Below are 25,714 nucleotides of genomic sequence, written 5' to 3'. Positions count from 1 at the left end.
ACATGCCAGACTGTGAGCCCACTGTTGGGTAGGGACCGTCTCCATATGTTACCGACTTGTACTTCCCAAGCGCTTAGTCCAGTGCTCTGCACACAGTAAGCGCTCAATAAATATGATTGAATGAATGAATAAATGGATACAAGCAAATCGGATTGGACACAGTCCAGCTCATAGTCTTAATCCCCATTTTACAGATGAGGTAACTGAGGCCCAGAGACATGAAGTGACTTGACCAAGATCGCACAGCAGACAAGTGGCAGGGCCGGGGATTAGAACCCCTGTACTTCTGACTCCCAATCCGGGCCAACTTGTGCTTCCCAAGCGCTTAGTACAGTGCTCTGCACACAGTAAGCGCTCAATCAATCAATCAATCAATTGTATTTATTGAGAGCTTACTGTGTGCAGAGCACTGTACTAAGCACTTGGGAAGTACAAGTTGGCAACACATAGAGACAGTCCCTACCCAACAGTGGGCTCACAGTCTAGAAGGGGGAGACAGAGAACAAAACCAAACATAGTAACAGAATAAAATAAATAGAATGGATATGTACAAGTAAGATAAATAAATAATAATATAACAATATTATTATATTATATTATGCTATATTATATTATATTGCATCATACCATATTATATTATATTATAGCATATTATATTAAGTATATTAATTTTATTATATTATATCATATCATGCTATATTATTTCATATCATATTATTTATATGATATTTATTATATTATGTTGTATTATATTATATTATGTTATGTTATATTATGTTATATCATATTATATCATATCATATTATAATAACATAATAATAAATAAATTCATTCAATAAATACGATTGAATGAATAAATATGATTAACAAATGCCATCGTAATCATCACCATATTATTCTAGGGGGCTGAGCTGGGGTTTATTTCAGAGCTTAGGTCCCCCCACCGCACCCCACAATTTGTATCTTGCCTGACCCCCCTCTTCAGGGACTTGTTTACCTGACTGACCTTGCGGCCCTCTGGTCTGGGCTATCGAGCCGGCGTTCACCTGGCCTCTTGGTCTCCGGGCCGGGCCGCCAGGCCTCCTTGTCCCCGCGTGTGGATGGGTTTTGGGTGGCACTCAGAGAGGCCTCTGGTCCCCCAGCTCTGCCCAAGGCCCCTTTCTAGCCCACTGCCCTCCCAACCCATAGAGGCCCACCCTGCCGGCTGCTGCCTGATAAGGCCATGGGGTGGAGAGAGGCCATGCGGGGTATGGGGAGAGGAGAATGATAACTGTGGCGTTTTGTTGGGCGTTTACTCTGCGCCAAACACCGGGGAAATCAAGTTCCTGCCCCACACAGGGCTCGCAGTCCGAGTAGGAGGGAGAACCGGCATCGAATTCCCATTTGCAGATAGAGAAACTGAGGCCCAGAGAGGTTAAGCGACTTGCCCACAGCAGAAAAGTGGCAGAACTGGGGTTGGAACTGAGGTCCTCTGTCTCCCAGGCCCGGGGCCTCTTTCCACCATGGTGTTCTCTGTAAAATGGGGATTGAGACTGTGAGCCCCTCATGGGCTGTGACCAATCCATCTCACTGTGCCTCCATCTCATCTGTCTCGCCTACATCCCACCTCTGGCCTGGAGCACCATCCTTCCTCAAATCTGACATATAATTGCCGTCCCCCACTTCAAAACCCAATTGAAAGTCACATCTCCGGGAAGTCTTCCCCGACTAAGCCCTCCTTTCCTCTTCTCCCACTCCCTTCTGCGTCACTCTTATTTCCTCCTTCATCCTTCCTCCCATCCCCACAGCACGGATGTGTATATTTGTAATTGATTTACTCATTTCTCTATCTATTTATATTAATGTCCCCCCCTCTAGACTGTGAGTTCACTGTGGGCAGCCATATGCATGTATATATGTATATATGTTTGTACGTATTTATTACTCTTTATTTATTTTGTTTGTACATATTTATTCTATTTATTTTATTTTGTTAATACGTTTTGTCTTGTTGTCTGTCTTCCCCTTCTAGACTGTGAGCCCACTGTGGGGTAGTGACTGTCACTAGATGTTGCCAACTTGTACTTCCCAAGCGCTTAGTACAGTGCTCTGCACACAGTAAGCGCTCAATAAATATGATTGAATGAATGAATGAATGAACCCAATTTGCCAGTATCCACCCCAGCGCTTAGTACCGTGCTTAGCTCATAGCGCTTAACAAATACCACAATTATTATTATTACCTCTTTTGCCTTCTCTCTCTTCTGATCACTTGGTTTGGTTTTTTTTTTTAATATGGCAACCGTTAAGCCCTTAGTATGGGTCAAACACTGGTTTAAACATTAGGGTAGATATACTTAATCAGGTGAGATGCAGTCCCTACCGATTTGCCGGTATCCGCCCCAGCGCTTAGTACCGTGCTTGGCTCATAGCGCTTAACAAATACCACAATTATTATTATTACCTCTTTTGCCTTCTCTCTCTTCTGATCACTTGTTTGGTTTTTAAATATGGCATCCATTTATATATATATATATATATATATATATATATATATATAATGGCATTTATTAAGCGCTTACTATGTGCAAAGCACTGTTCTAAGCGCTGGGGAGGTTACCATTAAGCCCTTACTATGGGTCAAACACTGTTTTAAACATTAGGGTAGATATACTTAATCAGGTGAGATACAGTCCCTATCCAACATGGGCCTACCAGTCTAAGTAGGAGGGAGAATAGGTTTTTAATCCCCAAGCACTTAATAATAATAATGATGATGATGGCATTTGTTAAGCGCTTACTATGTGCAAAGCACTGTTCTGAGCGCTGGGGAGAATACAAGGTGATCAGGGTGGCCCACGTGGGGCTCACAGTCTTAATCCCCATTTTCCAGATGAGGGAACTGAAGCTCCGAGAAGTGAAGTGACTTGCCCACGGTCACACAGCAGATGTGGCAGGGCCAGGATTAGAACCCACGACCTCTGACTCCCAAACCCGGGCTCTTTCTTCCCTAACACTGTAGTCTGCACAAAGTAAGCACTAATAAATACCAGTGATCGATTTCTTAATTGCTTGATTGTCTCTGTCTCCTCCTCTAGCCTCATTGTGATTGTAAAACTCACGGAGAGCAGGGATCATTCATTCATTCAGTCGGATTTATTGCGCGCTTACTGTGTGCAGAGCACTGGACTAAGCGCTTGGGAAGTACAGTTGGGCCACAATCCCACCAAACACTATTGTACTCTCTCAAGGGCTTAGGACAGTCTCATTACGCTGTAGGCTTTCAGTTTCTTGAGAACGGAGATGTGTTTATCAATCAATCAATCATATTTATTGAGCGCTTACTGTGTGCAGAGCACTGTACTAAGCCCTTGGGAAGTACAAGTTGGCAACATATAGAGACAGTCCCTACACAACAGTGGGCTCACTGTCTAGAAACTGTTTATCAACTACCGAACTCTCTGTAGCGCTGAGTATAGTGCTCTATGCATACTATTTTTTTATAATCACATTTATTAAGCGCTTACTATGTGCAAAGCACTGTCTGTAAAATGGGGACTTAGACTGCAAGCCCCACGTGGGACAACCTGATTACCTTGTATCCACCCCAGCACTTTGGAACAGTGCTTTGCACATACTAAGCGCTGAACAAATACCATTTTTCTTTCTTCTTCAGTGAATACCACTGATTATGATACAAAATCAGGCAAGAAATGAATAAAACAGCTGACAACCTGATTACCTCGTATCTACCCCAGCACTTTGGAACAGTGCTTTGCACATAGTAAACGCTGAACAAATACCATTTTTCTTTCTTCTTCAATGAATGCCACTGATTATGATACAAAATCAGGCAAGAAATGAATAAATCAGCTAACTGATAATGCCTCATTTTCTTAATATGTGACCCAAAGCTTGGTGATAGTTTTTCTATGTTGGATCAGTTGGAAACCAATAAATGAGAAGTAGCCTGGTGTAGTAGAGAGAGCCCGGATCTGAGAGTCAGAAGGACCTGGGTTCTAATGCCACCTCCGCCAATTGTCTGCTGTGTGACCTTGGGCAAGTCATTTAACTTCTCTGGGCCTCAGTTACCTCATCTGTAAAATGGGGATTAAGACTGTGAGCCCCATGTGGAACAACCTGATTACCTTGTATCCCCCCCCAGCGCTTAGAACAGTGCTTGGCACATAGTAAGCGCTTAACAAATGCCATCATTATTATTATTGCATCCACCCAGTGCTTAACACGTGGTGTGCACTTAACTGTGACTTAACTTTAACTGTAAACTTAACTTTTTTAGACTGTGAGCCCACTGTTGGGTAGGGACTGTCTCTATATGTTGCCAACTTGTACTTCCCAAGTGCTTAGTAAAGTGCTCTGCACACAATAAGTGCTCAATAAATACGATTGATTGATTGATTAACTGATAGCACAGTTATTAATGTGGGTCTCCTGACCTCCCAGGCCCTACTGTCTTTTATCTTGGCCACACTACTTCCCCTTCCCCGAAATTTAAGCCACAAAGTGGGGAGTTCTGCTTTGGGGTAGGATTTGTGGGCGGGGAATGTGTCTGTTTATTGCTATATTGTACAATACAATACAGTGCTCTGCACACAGTAAGCGCTCAGTAAATATGACTGAATGAATTTGGGCTGAGGATGTGGGGCCTAGAGGGTTTAGGCTGCAGGTCTGGACCGTTTCCAGCAATCAATCAATCAATCAATCGTATTTATTGAGCGCTTACTGTGTGCAGAGCACTGTACTAAGCACCTGGGAAGTACAAGTTGGCAATATATAGAGACAGTCTCTACCCAACGGTGGGCTCAGCAGACTACAGAGGTTCTGCCCCGCTCCTGTCCTGCTGGAGATCGTGGTCATTCAGGGGTAACTTCAAAAATGTGTCCACCCCGGGCTAGGGAAAAACGTCCACCTCCCTCCGGTCCCAGACACGTTAGGGGCCACATGTCACGCTGCACATTCCACCGAACGAGTTATTCTGCTCATGTTTTGTGTTACATGTTATGCTGCACACATTATGCTGCATGCGTTATGCTGCCCACGTCCCACCGCACATTGTGCTAACACGTTATTGCTGCACACGTTTAGCTGCACATGATAGACTGAGAGCAGTCCGCCCCACCAAGCCAGGCTTGCTCCCCGAAGCAGTCGCTGCCCCTTGCATCCCACCACCTGGAAATGTCCCCCCTGCACCCTGGCTTGGCTCTGCCTCACCTGGTGCCCCCGGAAGGGATCTGTGCCACCTGCTCCCTTCCCGCTGCTCTCCTGCCCCTTCCATCTGGGCTCTGCCACGCTGGCGCGGCTCCCCCCGACCGCCCACAGCCACCCTGCCAGCTTTGGGAAAAGGAGAAGGCTTTGCTGTCCACTCTTGGAGCAGGGATTGTATCCATTCCAACCCTACTGGACTCGCCCAAATTATTATTATTATTATATTGTCTTTGGGAAGGGCTTTCTATGTGCCAGACACTGTCCTAAGCGCTGGGGTGAACACAAGTAAATCAGGTTGGACACAGGCCGTGTCCCTTGTGGGGCTTACATCCTCCAATCAATCAATCAATCAATCGTATTTATTGAACGCTTACTGTGTGCAGAGCACTGGACTAAGTGCTTGGGAAGTACAAGTTGGCAACATAATCAGGTTGGACACAGGCCCTGTTCCTTGTTGGCTCACATCCTCCATCCCCATTTGAGGGAACCGAGGAACAGAGAATTAAAGTGACTTACCCAAGGTCACACAGCAGACAAGTGGCCAAGCGGGGATTAGAACCTATTCATTCAGTCATTCGATCGTATTTATTGAGCGCTTACTGTGTGCAGAGCACGGTACTAGGCGCTTGGGAAGTGCAATGCGATTGATTGATTGTGTCAAGAACAGGTCTGAGCGTTGGGGGAGATACAAAAATAATAATAATAATAATAATGGTATTTGTTAAGCGCTTACTATGTGCCAAGCACTGTTCTAAGCGCTAGGGTAGATACAAGGTAATTAGGTTGTCACACACTGGGGCTCACAGTCTTAATCCCCATTTCACAGATGAGGGAACTGAGGGACAGAGAAGTTAAATGACTTGCCCAAAGTCACCCAGCTGACAAGTGGCAGAGCCGGAATTAGAACCCAGGACCTCTGCCTCCCAACCCCGGACTCTTTCCGTTAAGCTACGCTGCTTCTCTGATTGAAGTATTTGTAAGCACTTAATAAAAATCATAATGATGATAGTAATGGCCTGATTATTACGATGGTGTTTGTTCATTATTATGGAATTTGTCAAAATACCTCTCCCCCTCCTCCTCCTCCCTATCCCCCCCCTTACCTCCTTCCCCTCCCCACAGCACCTGTATATATGTTTGTACATATTTATTACTCTATTTATTTTACTTGTACATATTTACTGTTCTATTTATTTTATTTTGTTAATATGTTCTGTTTTGTTGTCTGTCTCCCCCTTCTAGACTGTGACCCCACTGTTGGGTAGGGACCATCTCTATATGTTGCCAACTTGTACTTCCCAAGTGCTTACTTAGTACAGTGCTCTGCACATAGTAAGCGCTCAATAAGTACGATTGAGTGAATGAATGAAATACCTACTGTGATTATTATTTTTATTATTATTACTGATGATTGAGCGGCAGCCTTGCGGAGGGAGCTGCAATGGGCGACCATGACCACCAGGCGGCACTTCGGCTCCAACTATTCATTCATTCATTTATTCAATCATATTTATTAAGCGCTTTCCGATGATGATGATGATGATGGCATTTGTTAAGCGTTTATTATGTGCCAAGCACTGTACTAAGCACTGGGGTAGATACAAGACTTCTAGACTGTGAGCCCGCCGTTGGGTAGGGAGCGTCTCTATATGTTGCCAGCTTGTACTTCCCAAGCGCTTAGTACAGTGCTCTGCACACAGTAAGCGCTCAATAAACACGATTGAATGAATGAATGAAATACCTACTATGGTTATTATTTTTATTATTATTACTGATTGAGCGGCAGCCTTGCGGAAGGAGCTGCAATGGGCAAATATGGCCGGCAGGCAGCACTTCGGCTCCAACTATTCATTCATTCATTTATTTAATCATATTTATCTAAGGACCCCCCCTAGCCTCGAGATCCAGCCCCACAACTCTAGCTGCCCGGCAATGAGCCTGCTGGCTGGTTCCATCCCCTCAGTCTAGCCTCGATCCCTTCTGCTGCAGGGCGAGTCCATTTCCCAGCCCCAGAGGCCCTGCCTGGTGGGTGGGCTTCTTCAGGAGAGCTCTACTAAGGGATCTGGGGTTGGGGGGGGGGGGGCCTGGCCCCAGCCTGTAGGATGAGGGGCCAGGCCGGCCCTATCACTTGGGGACCTGGGGAGGGATGAGATCCCCATGGGGGAAGGGGAGATCTAGAACTCGCTACCTCAGGGGTGCTGGAAAGGTGTTTGTTGCCAACTTGTACTTCCCAAGCACTTAGTACAGTGCTCTGCACACAGTAAGCGCTCAATAAATACGATTGATTGATTTGTGGAGGGTGGGGGCGGTTGTCCCCGGAAGCCAGGGGGCAACCCACCTGGGCCGTCTTTACCCACTCAGTGGGAAGTCACTCCCAACCCACAGTTCCCCCAGGCATGGGTGCCCTTCGGGGGGTGGGTTTGGGCCAGAGGGAAGGTGACTCGGTGGGCACCCCTCCCCGCCCCCAAACCACTCAGCTTGGTGGCACCGGCTGTGGGAATGGGAAGCCGAGGGCCCGGGCGTCCGGCCGGCTGTGACAGACGCGATGGCTATCAGCCCGGCCGCCCGGAAAGGAGCCTATCAGATGCCACAGGTGGACCGAGCGGTCGGCACGCTGGAGTCAGCCGGGATCCTCCGGGCCCAGATGGAGGCAGGATAACCCTCCGGCCTGGGGAGAGGGGGCAGGGGGGCAGGGAGCTCCTTCTAACCGGTCATTGCGATGCAAGGCCAAATGCTTAGGCCTGTTGATCTGGGTTTTCGGGGCCCTCAGGGTGGAGATTTCCTTGCAAAGGCAGTGGCGGGGCGGGAGGGGGACTGTTTCTCCTCAGCAACCATCTCCCCCACAACCACTTCCAAGACGGCGAGGGTCCCGGCAAAGGGCCAGCGGTATGGTTGGGGGTCCCTAGGCGTGCCCCAGAGTGAGCCGAGTTCGTTCCTGGACAAATTCTCTGGTGCCACCCGGGCAGCCCAATTCAGCACAGGCCCCCACGTGAGCCAGGGGAAGGGGATCGAGGGAGCTGGGGGGAGAAGGGACACCAGACCGATGGCAGGAGGGCAGTGGAACCCTGCCTGGGCAACCCGGTGAAGGGACATCCCTGGTGACTGGATCAGGGCCCGTGGCTCATGGCCCTCAAGCACTTAGTACAGTCCTCAAGCATTTAGAACAGTGCTCTGCACACAGAAAGCGTTCAATAAATACGACAATGAATGGGCCCTGGCCTTTCCCTGACAGAGGTCCGCAGGGATCAGTGGGCTCCTGGGGTCCGACCTTGGTCTCCCTTGGCACTCACTCCTGCCCACTCTCTCTGGATCCAGATGGGCCCATATGATTCTGGTAATAATAATAATAATGGCATTTATTAAGCACTTTCTATGTGCAAAGCACTGTCCTGGGAAAGTTATAGGGTGATCAGGTTGTCCCATGTGGGGCTCACAGTCTTAATCCCCATTTTACAGATAAGGTCACTGAGGCACAGAGAAGTGAAGTGACTTGCCCAAAGTCACACAGCTGACAAGCGGGAGAGCCAGAATTTGAACCTATAACCTCTGACTCCAAAGCCTGGGCTTTTCCCAATGAGCCACGCTGCTTTCTCTAGGGTAGACTCACAGGCCTCTCCCCATCTAGACTGTAAGCTCACTGTGGTCAGGGAACAGGTCTACCAACTCTGTTATCGTGTAACCTTCTAAGCGCTTAGTACAGTGCTCCGCACCCAGTAAGCACTTGATAAATACGATTGGTCAACTGATTGACTGCTTTGGTCAAACCAGTCAACTTTCAGCGGGACCTGGGGACACAGGGGTCAAGGACCCCCCAAATCTTCCCAAGGCTCAAGCCAACGCCTTTGAGTGACCCTGAGGGTAAATGGCCAGGGCTGTCCCCCTCCTCAGGATCCCTGATATCATGGCGCTGAGTAGCCCAGTGGCCCTGGCCACGAGCCACGGCTGCCCATTCCGCACGGCTCCCTGGCTCTCAGCTCTCGGGCCCGGCTTCAGGTGGTGAGCAAGGTAAGCCGTCGCCTCGGGGTGATGTGTGATCGGGAGCTGGCAAGATCCCTTCAAGGACTGTGAGCCCACTGTTGGGTAGGGACTGTCTCCATGTGTTGCCAACTTGTACTTCCCAAGCGCTTAGTACAGTGCTCTGCACACAGTAAGTGCTCAATAAATACGATTGATGATGATGATGATGATGGTCTGGAGGTCTTTCCCAAAGATGGCAGCCATGAGGGACTCTCTAAAAATGGTGGCCGTGAGGCACTTCCCAAAGAAGCGGTTGAAGTGGGAGCTGCAGCGGACGTTTTGCTGCAAAATGCCACCTGCGTGTGCCGTACGACCTAATGGCATCATCCGGGTTGGGGCAGGAGGGACTGCACGTCCCAAGCCGGCCCTGCTTGGCTGGGACCCAAGGCAGTGAGCGAGAGAGCGGGTGGCCCACCTCCCGACTCTGGCTGGGTTGGGCGTCGCAGGACGGGAGAGTGGGGGGCAGCAGGATCCAGGGCAGCAGGCCCCGGGACCCTAGGGGCATCTGAGGAACCAGGGCCCCCACAGCCTCCGAGCTGGACGTGGCCCGAGGGGAGCAGCGTGGCTCGGTGGGACGAGCCCGGGCTTGGGAGTCAGAGGTCATGGGTTCTAATCCCGGCTCCGCCACTTGTCAGCTGGGTGACTTTGGGCAAGTCGCTTCACTTCTCTGGGCCTCAGTTCCCTCCTCTGCAAAATGGGGACTAAGACTGTGGGACAACCTGATTACGTTGTCTCCCCACCCAGCGCATAGAACAGTGCTTGGCACATAATAAGCACTTAACAAATACCATCATCATTATTATTATTGTTATCATTTTCACATTCTGCAAACCGTGGACAATAAATAGCAAGACACCAGAACGCGACCCCTGCCCCTACAGCCCGCTGCTGTCCCCACGCCCCACCCTCAGATCGATAGCAGCCAGCTGCTAGGACTGATCATAGGGAACTTGTACTTCCCAAGAGCTTAGTACAGTGCTCTGCACACAGTAAGCGCTCAATAAATACGATTGAATGAATGAATATCCACTCCCTAAGCCCAAGGAGGGACCACCAAGTGGGGTCTGGTGACCCCCAGGCAAGCCCCCTCTCTTCCCTGGGGGCCCCACGGCTTCCCATCAGGCCACGACCCAGGGCACCAGGCACGGATCGGGGCCGTGACTCGACAGTAGCCCGGCCCACTGCCCCGGATCAGGGAGTGGGGCTCAGTGGCCGGAGGCTCCCCTTCTTCCGGCGCCCGCCACCGGTCCCAAGCAGGGATGCGGACCTACCTGGATCTCGTCGCCAAGCCCACCCTTCCTGCAAACAGCGTCGATGGGATGTCTGAAGCCTGCAGGCCCGGCGGTCCTAGTCCTGGTTGGTGCTGGGCTGGAGGTGGGGATCTGGGGATGGCCATCTCCTGCTCAGCGTTTCCGAGGTCTGCTCTCCGTGGAGACCATTCCTGGGCCAGTGGCCCCAGTCTGTGCCTCTCTCTGCCCCTGATCAAACTCCCCTGTGCCCCCCGTCTGAGCCCTGCTCTCTCCCTGTCCAAACTCCACTCGGCCCCATCTGAGCCATGACTCTGCCCCCGTTTGAACCCTAATTCTGCTCCTGTCCAGAGGTGCCCCTGAGGGCTGGCTCCTTGACGTGGGTCGCCAGTCTCCAGTCTGATTCTTTGGGAACCGCCCTGGCCTGACAGCTGGCCGATGCTTTGAGGCCCCCCCTCTCCCCCCCCCCGGAAGACTGAGGAGAGGAGACCCTGAGCCTTGGCTGGCAGAGAGAGAGGGTGGGGGCAGAGGTGGAGGTTGGGAGGAGCCAGGGTCTCCCAGAGTTGGGGGCAACCTCCACCAGGACAGTGGGCCACAGCAAAGGGAGAAGGGGGGAATAGAGCCAGGGCTGACCTTGGGGAGGAGAGATTGGGGGACCGACCACACTGCTGCCCACCACGCTGAGGTGCTTGAATCCCCCTCTCTGGGTCTCCTCTCCCGGTTGGGATCAGATAGGGGCCCAGCTCAGGAGAGAGTCCTTCCATCTCAGCTCCCCAGCGAGCCAGGCAGGCGATCCTCTGGAAAAAGTCGGAGGGGAGTCCGGGCCCCCCCGGGGGGGATAGGGGGAGACTCCTGCAGCATCGATCAGAGAGGAATGGGGAGGCGGTCAGGCCAAGAATCCTACTGTGGTTTCCCTCCTTGTCTCTGGAGGGTGAGGTGGGGGGCTCTGTGTCCCCGTCAGTAGGTTCAATGGGCTGGAGCTCAGCTCTGAGCCCCGAATTGGAGGAAGAGGTGGGGGAACGGGAGCTCCTGGAAACCATGGATCAAATCAAAGAGTCACAGGTCCGAGGCCCCCAGACATGTCAAGGGGAGACAGTCCCCTCCCAAGTTCCCCTTCTAGACCGTAAGCTCGCTGTGGGTGGGAAACGTGCTCACGCGTCTGTTATATTCTACCCTCACAGTAAGTGCTCAATAAATACTATTGTTTGATTAACTGGTGGCTGGAGAAGAGGGGGTATCGGTTCACTTCTGAGGGGAGGGAGGGAAGGACTGTTTGACCCCTTCCTAGAGGTTGAGGGAGGGAAAGGGGGAGACTGGGGCCTGGGTGGGAGAAACAAGTGCCGAGTGAGAAAGCAAAGTACGCAGGGCTGGGCGGGGAGGGGCCCCGGGTGACAGTCAGGGGTCAGGGAGGCCCATGGGGCCGCCTCCCCCAGGACCGCAGCACAGGACCCCCCGGCAGCCCGGGGACCCCTCCTCGTGCATGCTGAGTGGGGGTCCCGGGGGGCCGGCCCGGCCGTCGGCACAGAGAAGGACGCTGGAGTCGGCCTCGCACTTGGTGGTGTGACCGCAGAGCGGCCCCACGGCCTGGCGGATCTCCAGAGGGAAGTCCGGGACCCCTTCCGCTTGGCCCGCCTGCGGCAGGAACTCCGGGGTCTTCTCCCGCCCCCGGCCTCCAGCCCCAGGCCCTCTAACCCTGGGGTCTGCGCCTCCCAGCTTCCCCGCGGCCTGCTCCTCGCCGGTCGGGGGCTCCTTCTTCAGTGACAGATCCAGGGGTCCCTCAGGTGGCTGGGCGGCCTGCTCCAGGGCCTGGTGGATGCGGAGCAGTTCCCTGCGGATCTCCTCCAGCTGCTCCCTCAGGGGCTTCTGGGCTGGCCCATCCTCGTTGGCCAGGTCTGAGAGCTTCTTCTCCACCGTCTGGTAGGCCCCTAGGGTCCGGGACAGTTCCCCGGACAAAAATGCGGTGGCCCCTACCGGCTGGTCCGTCGCCGAGCCCCCTGGGGGCAGGACCCCCAGGACGCCGGGGTCTTCCTCACCGGGGGGCTGGCAGCAGAGGACGTCTGAGGCCCATGGACGGGGGGCCTTGGGGAGCCGGACTGGAGCAGCCTGAATGCTGTGGGTGAGGAGGAGGAGGATGGTTAGTGAGTAGCAAACCAGCGTAACCTAGTGGGAAGCTCCCAGGCTTGGGAGTCAGAGGACCAGGGTTCTAATCCCAGCTCCCCTACTTGTCCACTGTGTGACCTTGGGCAAGTCACTTCATTTCTCTGGGCCTCAATTCCTTCATTTGTAAAATGGGGACACACTACCTGTTCTCCCTCCTACTTACAGTTGGAGCTCCGTGTGGGACCTGCTGATTTTATATCTCTACCCCAGTGCTTAGTACAGTGTTTGACACATAGTAAGCACTTAAAAAATACCACAATTATTATTCTTATTATTGATTGAGGCAGAAAAGGAAGAAGAGAGGGAAGAGACTGGCCTGTCCATGTGGGAAATGGTACCTGAGCTACAGCTTTGCCAGCTGGGCCCTCGCCACCCCCCAACCCTGCTGGTCCATGAGGACCCTTCAGCCTTAACTAAAATCTCCTAGGGGTTGAAAGGGATCCTAGTCCTTTTCCTTGCCTCCAGATGGCCGGGCAGAATCTCATACCCTTTGAGCCAGCCTTCCGCCAAGCCCAACTCTGCATACCAGAGACATACAGAGACATGCCTGGCATGGAAGTGAGGAGGAGGGAGAGCAGTGAATCTTAGTGGAGAGAGCATGGGTTTGGGAGTCAGAGGATGTGGGTTCTAATCCCGGCTCTGCCACTTGTCTGCTGTATGACCTTAGGCAAGCCACATCATTTCTCTGTGCTTCACGTACCTCATCTGTAAAATGGGGATTAAGACTGTGAGCCCAATGTGGGACAGTCTGATTACACTGTATCTATCCTAGTATTTAGAACAGTGCTTGGTACATAGTAAGCGCTCAACAAATACCCTAATTATTATTATAATTCGAGAGGCTAAGACAGAGAGAGCGAGAGAGAGAGAGAGAGAGAGAGAGAGAGAGAGAGAGAGAGAAAAGAAGGGAATCAGGAACTCCTGGGCCCCATTCCATGGCCTGCGGTTGGTAGTACGGTGCTCTGTACACAGTCAGTGCTCAATAAATACGATTGAATGAATAATAATAATAATAATATAATAATAATGGCATTTATTGAGTGCTTACTATGAGCAAAGCACTGTTCTAAGCGCTGGGGAAGTTACAAGGTGATCAGGTTGTCCCACGTGGGGCTCACAGTCTTAATCCCCATTTTACAGATGAGGTAACTGAGGCCCAGAGAAGTGAAGTGACTTGCCCAAAGTCACACAGCTGATAAGTGGCGGAGCCGGGATTTGAACCCACGACCTCTGACTCCAAAGTCCGGGCTCTTTCCACTGAGCCACGCTGCTTCTCTCCCAGCACTAGTAGGGAGAGGCGTTGAGCAGCAGAGATTCCTCCGGTGTGACTTTGGGCAAGTCACTTCACTTCTCTGGGCCTCAGTTCCCTCATCTGTAAAATGGGGATTAAGGTATGGGACAACCTGATCACCCTGTAACCTCCCCAGCACTTAGTACAGTGCTTTACACATAGTAAGTGCTTAATAAATGCCATTATTATTATTATTATTATTGAAGAGGACCCTGCTGAAAACCACCTCAAAGTCAGAAATGGGACCCAGGCGTCCTCATGCTTTCCTGAAGCCCCTGAGGGATGAAAGACAGGCAGGGGAGAGGGAAACAACCAGAGGGCAGGAGGAAGGAGAGAGAAGACAGTCACAAAGAGGACAGTCACAAAGACGAGGAGGGAGGAGAAGAGAGGGAGGAGAGAGGCACAGGTGAAGGGACAGAGACAGCAAGAAGGCGCAGGGATGTGGGGAGGGAGAGAGAGAGAGAGAGAGAGAGAGAAAGAAAGAAAGAGAAGAAACATGGGGGAAGGGAGGAGTGGGGATGAGGTGAGCCCGGCAGAAGTTGAGCAATGATGCTAAGACCTCCAGGAAGTCTAAAAGGGCTAGGAGATGGACTGTATCCTGCTCCTCTCCTTACCCCCTTGCCCACTTCCACCTGCAATCGCCGCCCCTTGCGAGACCCTGCCCAAGCTTAGGAAATCTCTCTCACTGCTGGCTCGGGCCAGAATGAGCCCTCTCCCCTTGCCCCCACCCATCCAAACAGTGGCAGGGCCCAGGAGCTCTGAGCTACGACTGCTGGGTAGGCCTCCGGGCGGTCGATGTCCGGGATCGGGTTCTATTGACCGGATAATCAAAACCTTTATGGGCGATTGGAAGGTGGGAAGGAGAGAGGAAGAGAGGGAGAAAGAGACAGCCACAACGGGGAGGGAGTTGGGAGATGAGTGGGAGGGAGGGAGAGAGAAAAGGAGAGAGAGAGAGTCGCTTTTGGACCAGCTGGGTGACCTTGGACATGACCCCTCCCCTCTCTGAGCCTCAGTTTCCCTACTTGGTGGAGAGAAGTGGACAGGGAGGGATCGGGGGGGCATCTCTAGCCACACCGTCTCCCTCCCACTTCATCTTCTCTCCCCACACCTGGAGGGAGGGCTAGCCTAGTCTCTCCATTTTACAGATGGGGAAACTGAGCCCCCAAGAACCTCAATGACGTACTCCCACTGCTGAGACCCCGCTGGGCCAAGGGGACCCCATCCTGACCACTGGCCGATGCCCACGGGCTCCACCCCACAGCTTCCCCCTGAACCCCCGGGCATCTCACCTGTGACGGGGGCTGGGCTTCCCAGTCGAGGGGGGCTCAGTTGGCGGGAGGTCTCTGAGGAAGGAGAGGTCGGTCCCAGATGACAACCTCCTCTTCAAGGAGCCGCTGAGAATGCCAAGTGTCTCTGGGCCTGGAGCGGTCTCGGGTTTGGGATTCCCGGCCACCAAGGTGGTGCCATCTCTGCCCACTGGGAGGCCACCACCGGTCTCACGGGGGAGCTTCCCGCTCAGGCCACTACCTGTAGGGTCCCCCTTCTCCGGCCCCAACCTCCTCCCCATGTCTTCTTCTTCCCTGTCTTCCCCTTCCTCCCCAGAAGCCTGCTGGGAGACCTCACGCAGACTCCGGGGCCAGAGGGCACACTCCTTCGGGGTAGGCACCCTGAGAAACCCGGCCTTGGGCAACGCAAAGGGCCCCTTCACCGGCAGGGTGGCCGTGGGCATCGCGGGAGTCTCGGGCTTCCTGGCGGGCGTGCCCAAGGCCTGCTCAAGGAGCAGTGGGTAGTAGAAGCGGGGCAGGAGGGCGGCCCGGTCCAGGCCAGGCTGGGCCTGGAAGGGACCGGGAGCTGGGGAGGCCAGGAAGGGCAGCTGGGCCACGTGGGGGTGAGCCACGGCCCTGCCCACTACGGAGGGGCCCAGGTAGGAGAAGAGGCCGGGGTGGCTCAGGGGGTAGTTGATGCCCAGGACAGAGAGGCTGTGGCCCTGGGGCTCACGGTAGTCACCGTAGTCTGGCGGGGGGTAGCAGGGGATGATGGGGCGGTCGAGGTTCTGAGGGGAGATGTCCGGAGCCCCTCGCCTGGGCCCGGTGACCGCCCGCTTCCACTGCTCCACCGCGGGTCCCCTGCCCTCTGGAGAGCCCTTGGACCCCCTGCCTGGCAATGGGACCCTGGAATCCCCCCGAGGGGCCGCCAATCCGGGCCCGGCTCCTCCGGGGTTCTTCGGGGAAATGACATCGGCGATGAGGAACTCGGGCGGCGGATTCCTCTCCGGCTCGAGGCCTAGGAACAGGGCACGGCTGCAGCCGCCCCCCTCGGCCTTCCTCTGGCTGGGCCCTGTCCCCGCGCCCATTTGGAGACAGGCCCCAGCCCCTGCGCTCCCCCCAGTCACGGCAGCCCCCTCCACCTCTCCCGCCTCGTCACTGCGCCGGCTGCGGGCGGGAAGGAGCCGGAGGTCGGGGTTCAAGGTGGCACCCTTCCTGTACGACCAGTCGTTGTCAATGAGCAGGGACAGCGAGTTCTTGCACAGGCTGTACTTCATGTGATTGTACAGGTGGGACTTCTCCATGCACGTGAAGGGGCACTGGAAGCATTTATAGTTGTACGGTTTCCCCCATGGGCGGGGGATGTAGTGGGGCTTCTTGGGCTTCCGCTCCTTGGGCTTGAAGACCGAGCTCAGCCGGCAGCTCCCGTCGTCCTTCGACATGGCGGGGCCGGGGGCGGAGGGCGTGGAGGCCGGGGGGCACCTCAGCAGGTCTCTTCGGGAGCCATCGGCTGACCTGCAGGGGCAGAGGCACTCTTATCGATATCCGCCGCCTCCTCCTCATCATAGTCATCATTATCCACGTTATCATCCTAGTGATGTCTGTACATCTATAATTCTATTTTTATTGACGCTATTGATGCCTGTCCACTTGTTTTGTCTTTTTGTGTTGTCTGTCTCCCCCGTTCTAGACCGTGAGCCCATTGTTGGGTAGGGATTGTCTCCTTTGTTGCCAAATTGTACTTTCCAAGCGCTTAGTACAGTGCTCTGCACACAGTAAGCTCTCAATAAATACGATTGATGATGATGATGATGATCTGTGTTCTTCCCCCCACTTTTCTCTGTCCCTCTCCGAGCACTCCATCCCGTCTCACCCCACTCTACAACTCCTTCTTTTCTTTCTCCGGGCCTCTGTCCATCTCCGTCCCTTTAGCTCTGCCCCGCTTGTCCGCTCTGTCCTCTGCGGCCCCGTGATCCCCCAGCTCTCTCCCTCTCTTCCCGGCCCCCGCCTGCCCCCAGCCCAGAGCCCTGGAGCCGGACAGAAAGTCCGGCTGGCTCGCGAGGCCGGCGGGGAGGGAGCCAACCCAGGCAGAAACGGAGCGTCTGTGCCCTGCTCCCGGCCGTGACGACAGTGGACAGTTGAAGGGGAGGGACTGGAGTCCTGAGCAGGAGGGCCCATCCGGGGACACTGGTGGGCCCAGGGCCTGGGACACGGGCCAGGAGGTTTGCTGATCCGTGGGCTGAACATTGGCCGCTCCCCGGAGGGCCGACTGTGAGTTTGGAAGCACCAAACTTCCACGGGCCCAAAACCGAAGCAGAAAAAGTGGGGCGAGAAGGACTGTGGAAGCATTGGCCCTGGTCTGGCGCTCTATCGCACCTTGATTCGGGCCCAAAGGCTGACTAGCCTAAAGCTGGGTCCAGAAGGGTCATCGGCACACTGAAGGAGCCGCCCACTGGTCGCCCTCCCGTACCCCCACCCTCAGGAAGAGGAACAGGGCATCCGCCACCCGCGACTCTCCCCTCTCCAGCCCCGACTCTCCATCCAGTGGCCCAGCCCAGAAAATTAAACAAACCTGACTCTCTCCTCTCCATCCCTGACCCTCCAGTGACCAAACACGGACCATCCACCACCCCTAACTCTCCCCTAGTGACCTAGTACAATCAATCAATCAATCAATAGTATTTATTGAGCGCTTACTGTGTGCAGAGCACTGGACTAAGCGCTTGGGAAGTCCAAGTTGGCAACATATAGAGACAGTCCCTACCCAACAGTGGGCTCACAGTCTAAAAGGAGGAGACAGAGAACAAAACCAAGCATACTAACAAAATAAAATAAATAGAACAGATATGTACAAGTAAAATAAATAAATAGAGTAATAAATATGTACAAACATATATACATATATACAGGTGCTGTGGGAAAGGGAAGGAGTACAGACCACCCAACACCCCTGACTCTCCCCACTCTATTCTAACTCTTCCCAAGTGACCCAGCATGAAACGGCCACTACCGCTGACTTTCTCCTCTCCTCTCCATCCTTGACTCTTCATTCATTCATTCATTCATTCATTCATTCGTATTTATTGAGCGCTTACTGTGTGCAGAGCACTGTACTAAGCGCTTGGGAAGTCCAAGTTGGCAACATATAGAGACGGTTCCTACCCAACAACGGGCTCACGGTCTAGAAGGAGGAGACAGACAACAAGTGAAACGGCAGGGAAAATTTTAAAAAAGTGCAAAACTAAAATAGGGATTAAGACTGTGTATATGTAGTAAGTACTTAACAAACACCACCATTATTAACCGATACCACACGGGCCTGGGAGTCAGAAGGTCATAGGTTCTAATCCTGGCTCCACCACTTGTCAGCTGTGTGACTTTGGGCCAGGCACTTCACTTGTCTGTGCCTCAGTTACCTCATCTGTAAAATGGGGATTAAGACTGTGAGCCCTGTGTAGGACAGGGACTGTGTCCAATCCAATTATCTTGCATCTACCCTAGCGCTTAGAACAGTGCCTAGCACTTGGTAAGCACTTAACAAATACCACAGTTATTATTATTATTTTTTGTATTATTATCCCTCTGACTCCCAGGGCCCGGCTCTTCCTACCAGGCCACACTACCTGTTGATAATGATGTTAATGGTACTTATTAAGCACTTGCTCCCCAGTGCTTAGAACAGTGCTTTGCACATAGCAAGCGAGTAGCAAATACCGCAATTATTATTATCTGACACACTGCACTAAGCCCTGGGGTAGATAAAAGATAATCACCTTTTAGCACCTGCACAACACTAGCTCTCCCAGACCCCAGGGGACATGGGTTCGAATCCCAGCTCCACCATTTGTTTGTTGTGTGACCTAGGACAAGTCATTTAACTTCTCTGTGCCTCAATTTCCTCATCCGTAAAATGGGGATTCAGTACCTGTTCTCCCTCCTACTTAGACTGCGAGCCCCGAAGTGGGACAGGGACTGCGTCCAACCTGATTAACTTGTGTCTACCCGGCGCTTAGAACGCTACTTGACACGTAGTAAGCACTTAACAAATACCACACACACACACACAAAATCCCTCCAGATTTCCACACCTCCCCAAAGACCATAGCCACTACCACCACACCACACCACGCAACAAACTAGATTCCACAGCAAGCAATATTTAATTTAGATAGAAAGAAGGGCTTCCTGACTGGAAGAGTTTTTCATTTGTACCAGAATTTGGACCAAGGTGGGGGTCCAACTCCTCTGGTCAGTCCACAGACCTGGCACCTCTGGTTAGCCTGAAGCCCTCACACTTCTGGTCACTCGCGACCATGTTCTTGGAAGCCCATGGCTGTTGTCCTTGTGAGCAAGGCCCGGGCTGTTTGCTGCAGAGAAAGACCGACCTCTCCGCTGCCTTCGACATTGTGGACTAGCCCCTTCTCCTGGAAAGATTATCCAACCTTGGCTTCGCAGACACTGTCTTCTGGTTCTCCCCCTATCTCTCTGGACGTACTTTTCACAGTTTCCTCCTTTGCCTCCCACCCTCAAAATGAGAGAGTTGCTCCAGACACAGGTCTGGATCCCCTTCTAGTCTCCATCTACACCCTCTCCCTTGGAGAACTCATTTGCCCCCTTAGCTTCAACTATAATAATAATGATAATGGCATTTATTAAGCGTTTACTGTGCCATTTCTATGCGGTTGATTTCCAAATCTGTATCTCCAGTCCTGATCTCTCTCCTTCTCTGCAGTCACGTATTTCTTCCTGCCTTTAGGGCATCTCTACTTGGATGTTCATTCAATCGTATTTATTGAGCGCTTACTGTGTGCAGAGCGCTGTACGAAGCGCTTAAGGTGTCCAACTTAACATGTCCAAAACAGGACTCATCATCTTCCCACCCTAACCCTGTCCTCCCCTGACTTTCCCATCATTCGAGCTTGTAACCTTGGCATTATCCTCACCTCGTCTCTTTCATTCAACCCACATAGTCAATCTGTCACCAAATTCTGTCAGTTCAACCTTCCCAACATCGCTAAAATCTGCCATTTCCTTTCCATCCAAACTGCTTCCAGTTTAATCCAAGCACTCATCCTATCCCGCCTAAGCAGCGTGGCTCAGTGGAAAGAGCCCGGGCTTTGGAGTCAGAGGTCATGGGTTCAAATCCCGGCTCCACCACTTGTCAGCTGGGTGACTTTGGGCAAGTCAAAGTCAAAGTGAGGCCCACTTCTCTGGGCTTCAGTGACCTCATCTGTAAAATGGGGATGGAGACTGTGAGCCTCCCGTGGGACAACCTGATCACCTTCTAACCTCCCTAGCGCTTAGAACAGTGCTTTGCACATAGTAAGTGCTTAATAAATGTTATTATTATTATTATTATTGATTACTGCTTCGCTGACCTCCCTGCCTCCTGGATCTCCCCAATCCAGTGCATACTTCTCTCTGCTGCATGGATCATTTTTCTAAAAAAAAAAAAAAGGTCAGTCCATGGTTCCCCACTCCTCTAGAACCTCCCATCTACCTCCACATCAAACAGAAACTTCTTCCCATCTGCTTTAAAACACTCAATCACCTTGCCCCCTCCTACCTTAACTCGCCACTCTCCTACAACCCAGCACGTTCATTTTGCTCCTCTAACAGCAACCTACTCACTGTCCTCCATCTCTTCTACCTTGCCACTAACCCCTCGTCCTCGTCCTGCCTCTGCCCTGGAACACTCTCTCTCTTCATATCCGACTGCCCCCACCTCCAAAGCCTTAATAAAATGCCAACTCCTCCAAGAATCCTTCCCTGACTAAGCCCTCATTTCTCCTCCTCCCTCTCCCTTCTGTGTCACTGTTGCACTTGGATTTGCTCCCTTTATTCACCCCCGACCTCAGCCCCACAACACCCAGCGCTTAGAACAGTGCTTTGCACATAGTAAGCACTTAACAAATGCCATTATCATTATTATTATGTCTGTATTGTCATTTATTTTAATATCTGTCTTCCTCTCTAGATTATAAGATTCTTGTAAGCAGGGAACACGTCACCAACTCTGTTATTTTGTACACTCCCAAGCATTTAGTTACACACAGGAGGTGTTCCATAAATATGACGGATTGATTGACTGAGGAGTCTCCACTTCTGAAGATTTTCTTAGGGAGAGCACTGCCTGGAAGCAAGGGCCTGGACAAAATTATATCTAGTGGTCTTCTCCTGATGGGGGATCCACGATTTATTCTTCCCCATCCCGTGTGGGGGTCTCGGACTTTTTGCGGGGGAGGGTTCGGGGAGTTCTCCAGGAAGAAGATGATCCCAGGAGGGGAAGGAGGACCAGGGCCGTGAGCTGGGAGCCGTCCGGCTTTGTCCACAGCCCTGCTCACCGTGAGCCCATCACCCAGTGCGGGGACCCAAGGGGGCCCACTCCCACCCATCCCCCACAAGTCTGACAGGTACAAAGGTAATAATAATAATAATAACAACAATGATGGTTTTTGGCCTTTACCATGTGCCAAGCACCGTTCTCAACACTCCCCCTTCTAGACTGTGAGCCCGCTGTTGGGTAGGGACCGTCTCTATAGGTTGCTGACTTGTACTTCCCAAGCGCTTAGTACAGTGCTCTGCACGCAGTAAGCACTCAATAAATACAATTGAATGAATAAATGTATACAAGGTCATCAGGTTGTCCCACGTGAGGCTCACAGTCTTAATCCCCATTTGACAGATGAGGTAACTGAGGCCCAGAGAAGTTAAGCGGCTTGCCCAAGGTCACACAGCAGACAAGACTGAGCCAGACTGAGCCCCCTCCTTCCTCTTCCCCTCCTCCCCTCCCCATCTCCCCTGCCTTACCTCCTTCCCCTCCCCACAACACCTGTGTATATGTATACATGTTTGTACGTATTTATTACTCTATTTATTTCTTTTACTTGTACATATTTATTCTATTTATTTTATTTTCTTAATATGTTTTGTTTTGTTGTCTGTCTCCCCCTTCTAGACTGTGAGTCCGCTGTTGGGTGGAGACCGTCTCTATGTTGCCAACTTGTACTTCCCAAGCACTTAGTACAGTGCTCTGCACGCAGTAAGCGCTCAATAAATACAATTGAATGAATAAATGTATACAAGGTCATCAGGTTGTCCCACGTGAGGCTCACAGTCTTTAATCCCCATCTGACAGATGAGGTAACTGAGGCCCAGAGAAGTTAAGTGGCTTGCCCAAGGTCACGCAGCAGACAAGACTGAGCCAGACTGAGCCCCCTCCTTCCTCTCCCCCTCCTCCCCCTCCCCCCTCCCCCATCCCCCCCCCCTTACCTCCTTCCCCTCCTCACCTTCTTCCCCTCCTCACAGCACCTGCGTATATGTTTGTACATATTTATTACTCTATTTATTTAAGAAGCAGCGTGGCTCAGCGGAAAGAGCACGGGCTTTGGAGTCGGAGGTCATGGGTTCAAATCCTGACTCCACCAGTTGTCAGCTGTGTGACTTTGGGCAAGTCACTTAACTTCTCTGTGCCCCAGTTACGTCATCTGTCAAATGGGGATTAAGACTGTGAGCCCCATGCGGGACAAACTGGTCACCTTGTAACCTCCCCAGCGCTTAGAACATAGTAAGCACTTAACAAATACCATTATTATTATTATTATTATTATTTTATTTGTACATATCTATTCTATTTATTTTATTTTGTTAATATGTTTTGTTTAGTTGTCTGTCTCCCCCTTCTAGACTGTGAGCCCGCTGTTGGGTGGGGACCGTCTCTCCATGTCGCCAACTTGTACTTCCCAAGCGCTTAGTCCAGTGCTCTGCACATAGTAAGCGCTCGATAAATACGATTGAATGAATGAATGAATGAATCCTGTGAGAGCTGCCCTCCAAGCCTCCCTTAGTCCCCCCCCCCCCAAAGCCTCCATTCCCCAAATCCCTGCTATTGGGGGTCTCTTGGGCTGACCATCCCCCAGCCCCAGGTCTCCCCGATTATTCCAGGGGTCAGCTCGGGGGGCTGCCCGCTGGACGCTGCCCTCGGAGCCGGGAAGTTGGAGGGGCAAAGTCACCCCAGACTGGCATTTCCTTGCCCACAATCAGGTTCTGCAAGCCACTGTCCCCATCCAACAGATGCCCCCTCGTACCCTACCTGGTCCCCCCCTCGCCGTGGTCAGCGAGCCCCCCGGCCATCCCCTAGACCAGAGATGCTACCCCTTCCCCCAAACCGCCCCCCACCCACCTCAATAAATCAATCGTATTTATTGAGCGCTTACTTTGTGCAGAGCACTGTACTAAGCACTTGGGCAGTACAAGTTGGCAACGTATAGAGACAGTCCCTACCCAACAGTGGGCTCACCGTCTAAAACCTCCCCTCCATGGCCCAGGGCCGGGACCCCCGAAACAGCGGGGCTTAGCGACAAGAGCCCGGGCTTGGGAGTCAGACGACGTGGGTTCTAATTCCGCCTCTGCCACTTGTGTGCTGTGTGACCTTGGGCAAGTCACTCCTCCGTGCCTCAGTTCCCTCCTCTGGAAAATGGGGATGAAGACTGCGAGCCCCACGCGGGACAACCTGATGACCTTGTCTCTACCCCAGCGCTGGAGAGGCAGGTTGGCTCAGTGGAAAGGGCCCGGGCTTTGGAGTCACAGGTCATGGGTTCAAATCCCGGCTCCGCCAACTGTCAGCGGTGTGACTTTGGGTAAGTCACTTCACTTCTCTGGGCCTCAGTTCCCTCATCTGTAAAATGAGGATTAAAACTGTGAGCCCCTCCGTGGGACAACCTGATCACCTTGTAACCTCCCCAGCGCTTAGAACGGTGCTTTGCACATAGTAAGTGCTTAACAAATATTATTATTATTATTATTATTATTATTATTCTCTGTGCCTCAGTGACCGCACCTGTAAAATGAGGATTAAAACTGTGAGCCCCCCCGTGGGGCAACCTGATCACCTTGTAACCTCCCCAGCGCTTAGAACGGTGCTTTGCACATAGTAAGCGCTTAACAAATGCTATCATTATTATTATTATTATCTGTAAAATGGGGATGAAGACTGTGAGCCCCCCGTGGGACCACCTGATCACTTGGTAACCTCCCCAGCGCTTAGAACAGTGCTTTGCACATAGTAAGCGCTTAACACATACTATCATTATTGTTATTTGTAAAATGGGGATGAAGACTGTGAGCCCCCCATGGGACCACCTGATCACCTTGTAACCTCCCCAGCGCTTAGAACAGTGCTTTGCACAGAGTATGCGCTTAACAAATACCATCATTATCATTACTAGAACAGTGCTTGACACACAGAAAGCGCTCAACAGACATCATTATTAGGATTATTATCCCGAGCTCCAGGACCGGCCGCCGGGACTTGGGAATTTCCCCGCCAACTTTCCCCGTCCCTGGAGAGCTGGTGGAGGGGATGGAGGGGGGCGACCCTCGGGGAGGGAGGGCGGGAGTCAAAGGTCGCAGCCCCCTCCCCGACTCTAAGGGCCCCTTCCCCACCGACCCCGCGGAGAAGAAACGAGCGGAACACCTGCACTTACGCGGACACGCAGGGAATCCGAGGGGTCGGAGTGCCAGGAGGTGAGACTCCCACACGCCCCCCTCCCGTTGCCCCCGGGGGAGGATTTGGGGTTTGGTGGGACCCCCCCTATTGGGGCCTGGGGGAGGGGGCGGCCCCGCGGGGACAGGAGGGACACAAGCGTCCCTCCAAAAGTTGCCAAAATAGTAATAATAATAACAACAATGATAATGGTAACAATAACGATAATAATAATCATGATGAGGATGATAATAATAGTACTAATAAATGACGGTATCTGTTAAGCGCTTACTATGTGCCAAGCAGTTCCAACCCTGTTAGGACGCCCAAGGCGGAGCAGGCTCGAATCTTGACCAGCTGGGGATGGGAGCGGAAGATGCGCGGACGCCGAGTTGTCGTGGTCAGTGTCGGCCCCCGGGGGCTGGGCAGCGGTGCCCGGCCGCTCCGGCCCCGGATTCATCATTGAACCAGCGGGACTGACGGCGGCCCGCCCCCTGCCCCCCCACCCCCCCAGGACCCACCCCACCGGGCCTAGGCCCAGCGGGAGCACCGTCAGGACCGGACCGCCTCTACCCCTGACACCCAGAGACCCCGGGCCCCCACAACCCCACAACCCCAGACCCTCAGCTCCCAGGCCCCTATAGCCCTCCACCTTTCCCAGCCCCCAGCTCCCAAGTTCTCCAGCCCCCCAGCTTCCAGCCCTCCACCTCCAACCCCCAGCCCCCCAGCCCTCCACCCCCCAGCTCTCCAGCCCCCAGCCCCCCAACCCCCAGGTCCCCAGCCCCCCAGCTCTCCAGCCCCCAGCCCCCCAATCCCCAGCCCCCCAGCTCTCCAGCCCCCAGCCCAATTCCCAGCCCCCAGCTCTCCAACCCCCAGCTCCCCAGCCCCCCACCTTCAGCCCCCAGCTCCCCATCCTCCCAGCCCCCAGCCCCCCAGCCCCCCAGTTCTCCAGCCTCCCAACCCCCAGCTCCCCAGCCCCCCCAGCTCTCCAGCCCCCCAATCCCCAGCTCCCAACTCTCCAGCTCTGCAGCCCCCAGCCCTCCAG

The 25,714-nt window shown here is 52.8% G+C and overlaps 2 protein-coding genes across 2 annotated transcripts in view; both read right to left on the bottom strand.

Moving 5' to 3' along the window:
* Positions 1-10,735, bottom strand: part of PIGQ (phosphatidylinositol glycan anchor biosynthesis class Q) — a 67,036-nt gene extending 56,301 nt beyond the window's left edge. Inside the window, 1 exon segment of the mRNA XM_038763122.1 lies at positions 10,494-10,735. The gene's annotated coding sequence lies outside the window, so the exon portion shown is untranslated.
* A 1,129-nt stretch (positions 10,736-11,864) lies between these two features.
* Positions 11,865-25,001, bottom strand: PRR35 (proline rich 35). Its single transcript, XM_038762703.1, has 3 exons — positions 24,962-25,001; positions 15,544-16,700; positions 11,865-12,526 (listed from the first exon to the last, which is right to left on the bottom strand). The coding sequence occupies exons 2-3, from the start codon at positions 16,625-16,627 to the stop codon at positions 11,865-11,867; spliced, it is 1,746 nt and encodes a 581-aa protein (XP_038618631.1). The 5' UTR covers positions 16,628-16,700; positions 24,962-25,001.
* Between the last annotated feature and the right edge of the window lie 713 nt (positions 25,002-25,714).

This window comes from Tachyglossus aculeatus, chromosome 21 (assembly GCF_015852505.1).
Source record: "Tachyglossus aculeatus isolate mTacAcu1 chromosome 21, mTacAcu1.pri, whole genome shotgun sequence".
NCBI classification, from domain to species: Eukaryota; Metazoa; Chordata; class Mammalia; order Monotremata; family Tachyglossidae; genus Tachyglossus; species Tachyglossus aculeatus.
The sequence above is the reverse complement of the archived record's forward strand: the minus strand, read 5'-3'. Positions and strand labels throughout refer to the sequence as shown.

Coding starts and splice junctions, on each gene's coding strand:
- PRR35 (XM_038762703.1), bottom strand. CDS start 16,627: ATGTCGAAGGACGACGGGAGCTGCCGGCTGAGCTCGGTCTTCAAGCCC. Junction 12,527..15,543: donor CCTCTGGCCCCGGAGTCTGC/GTGAGGTCTCCC, acceptor CATGGGCCTCAG/ACGTCCTCTGCTGCCAGCCC.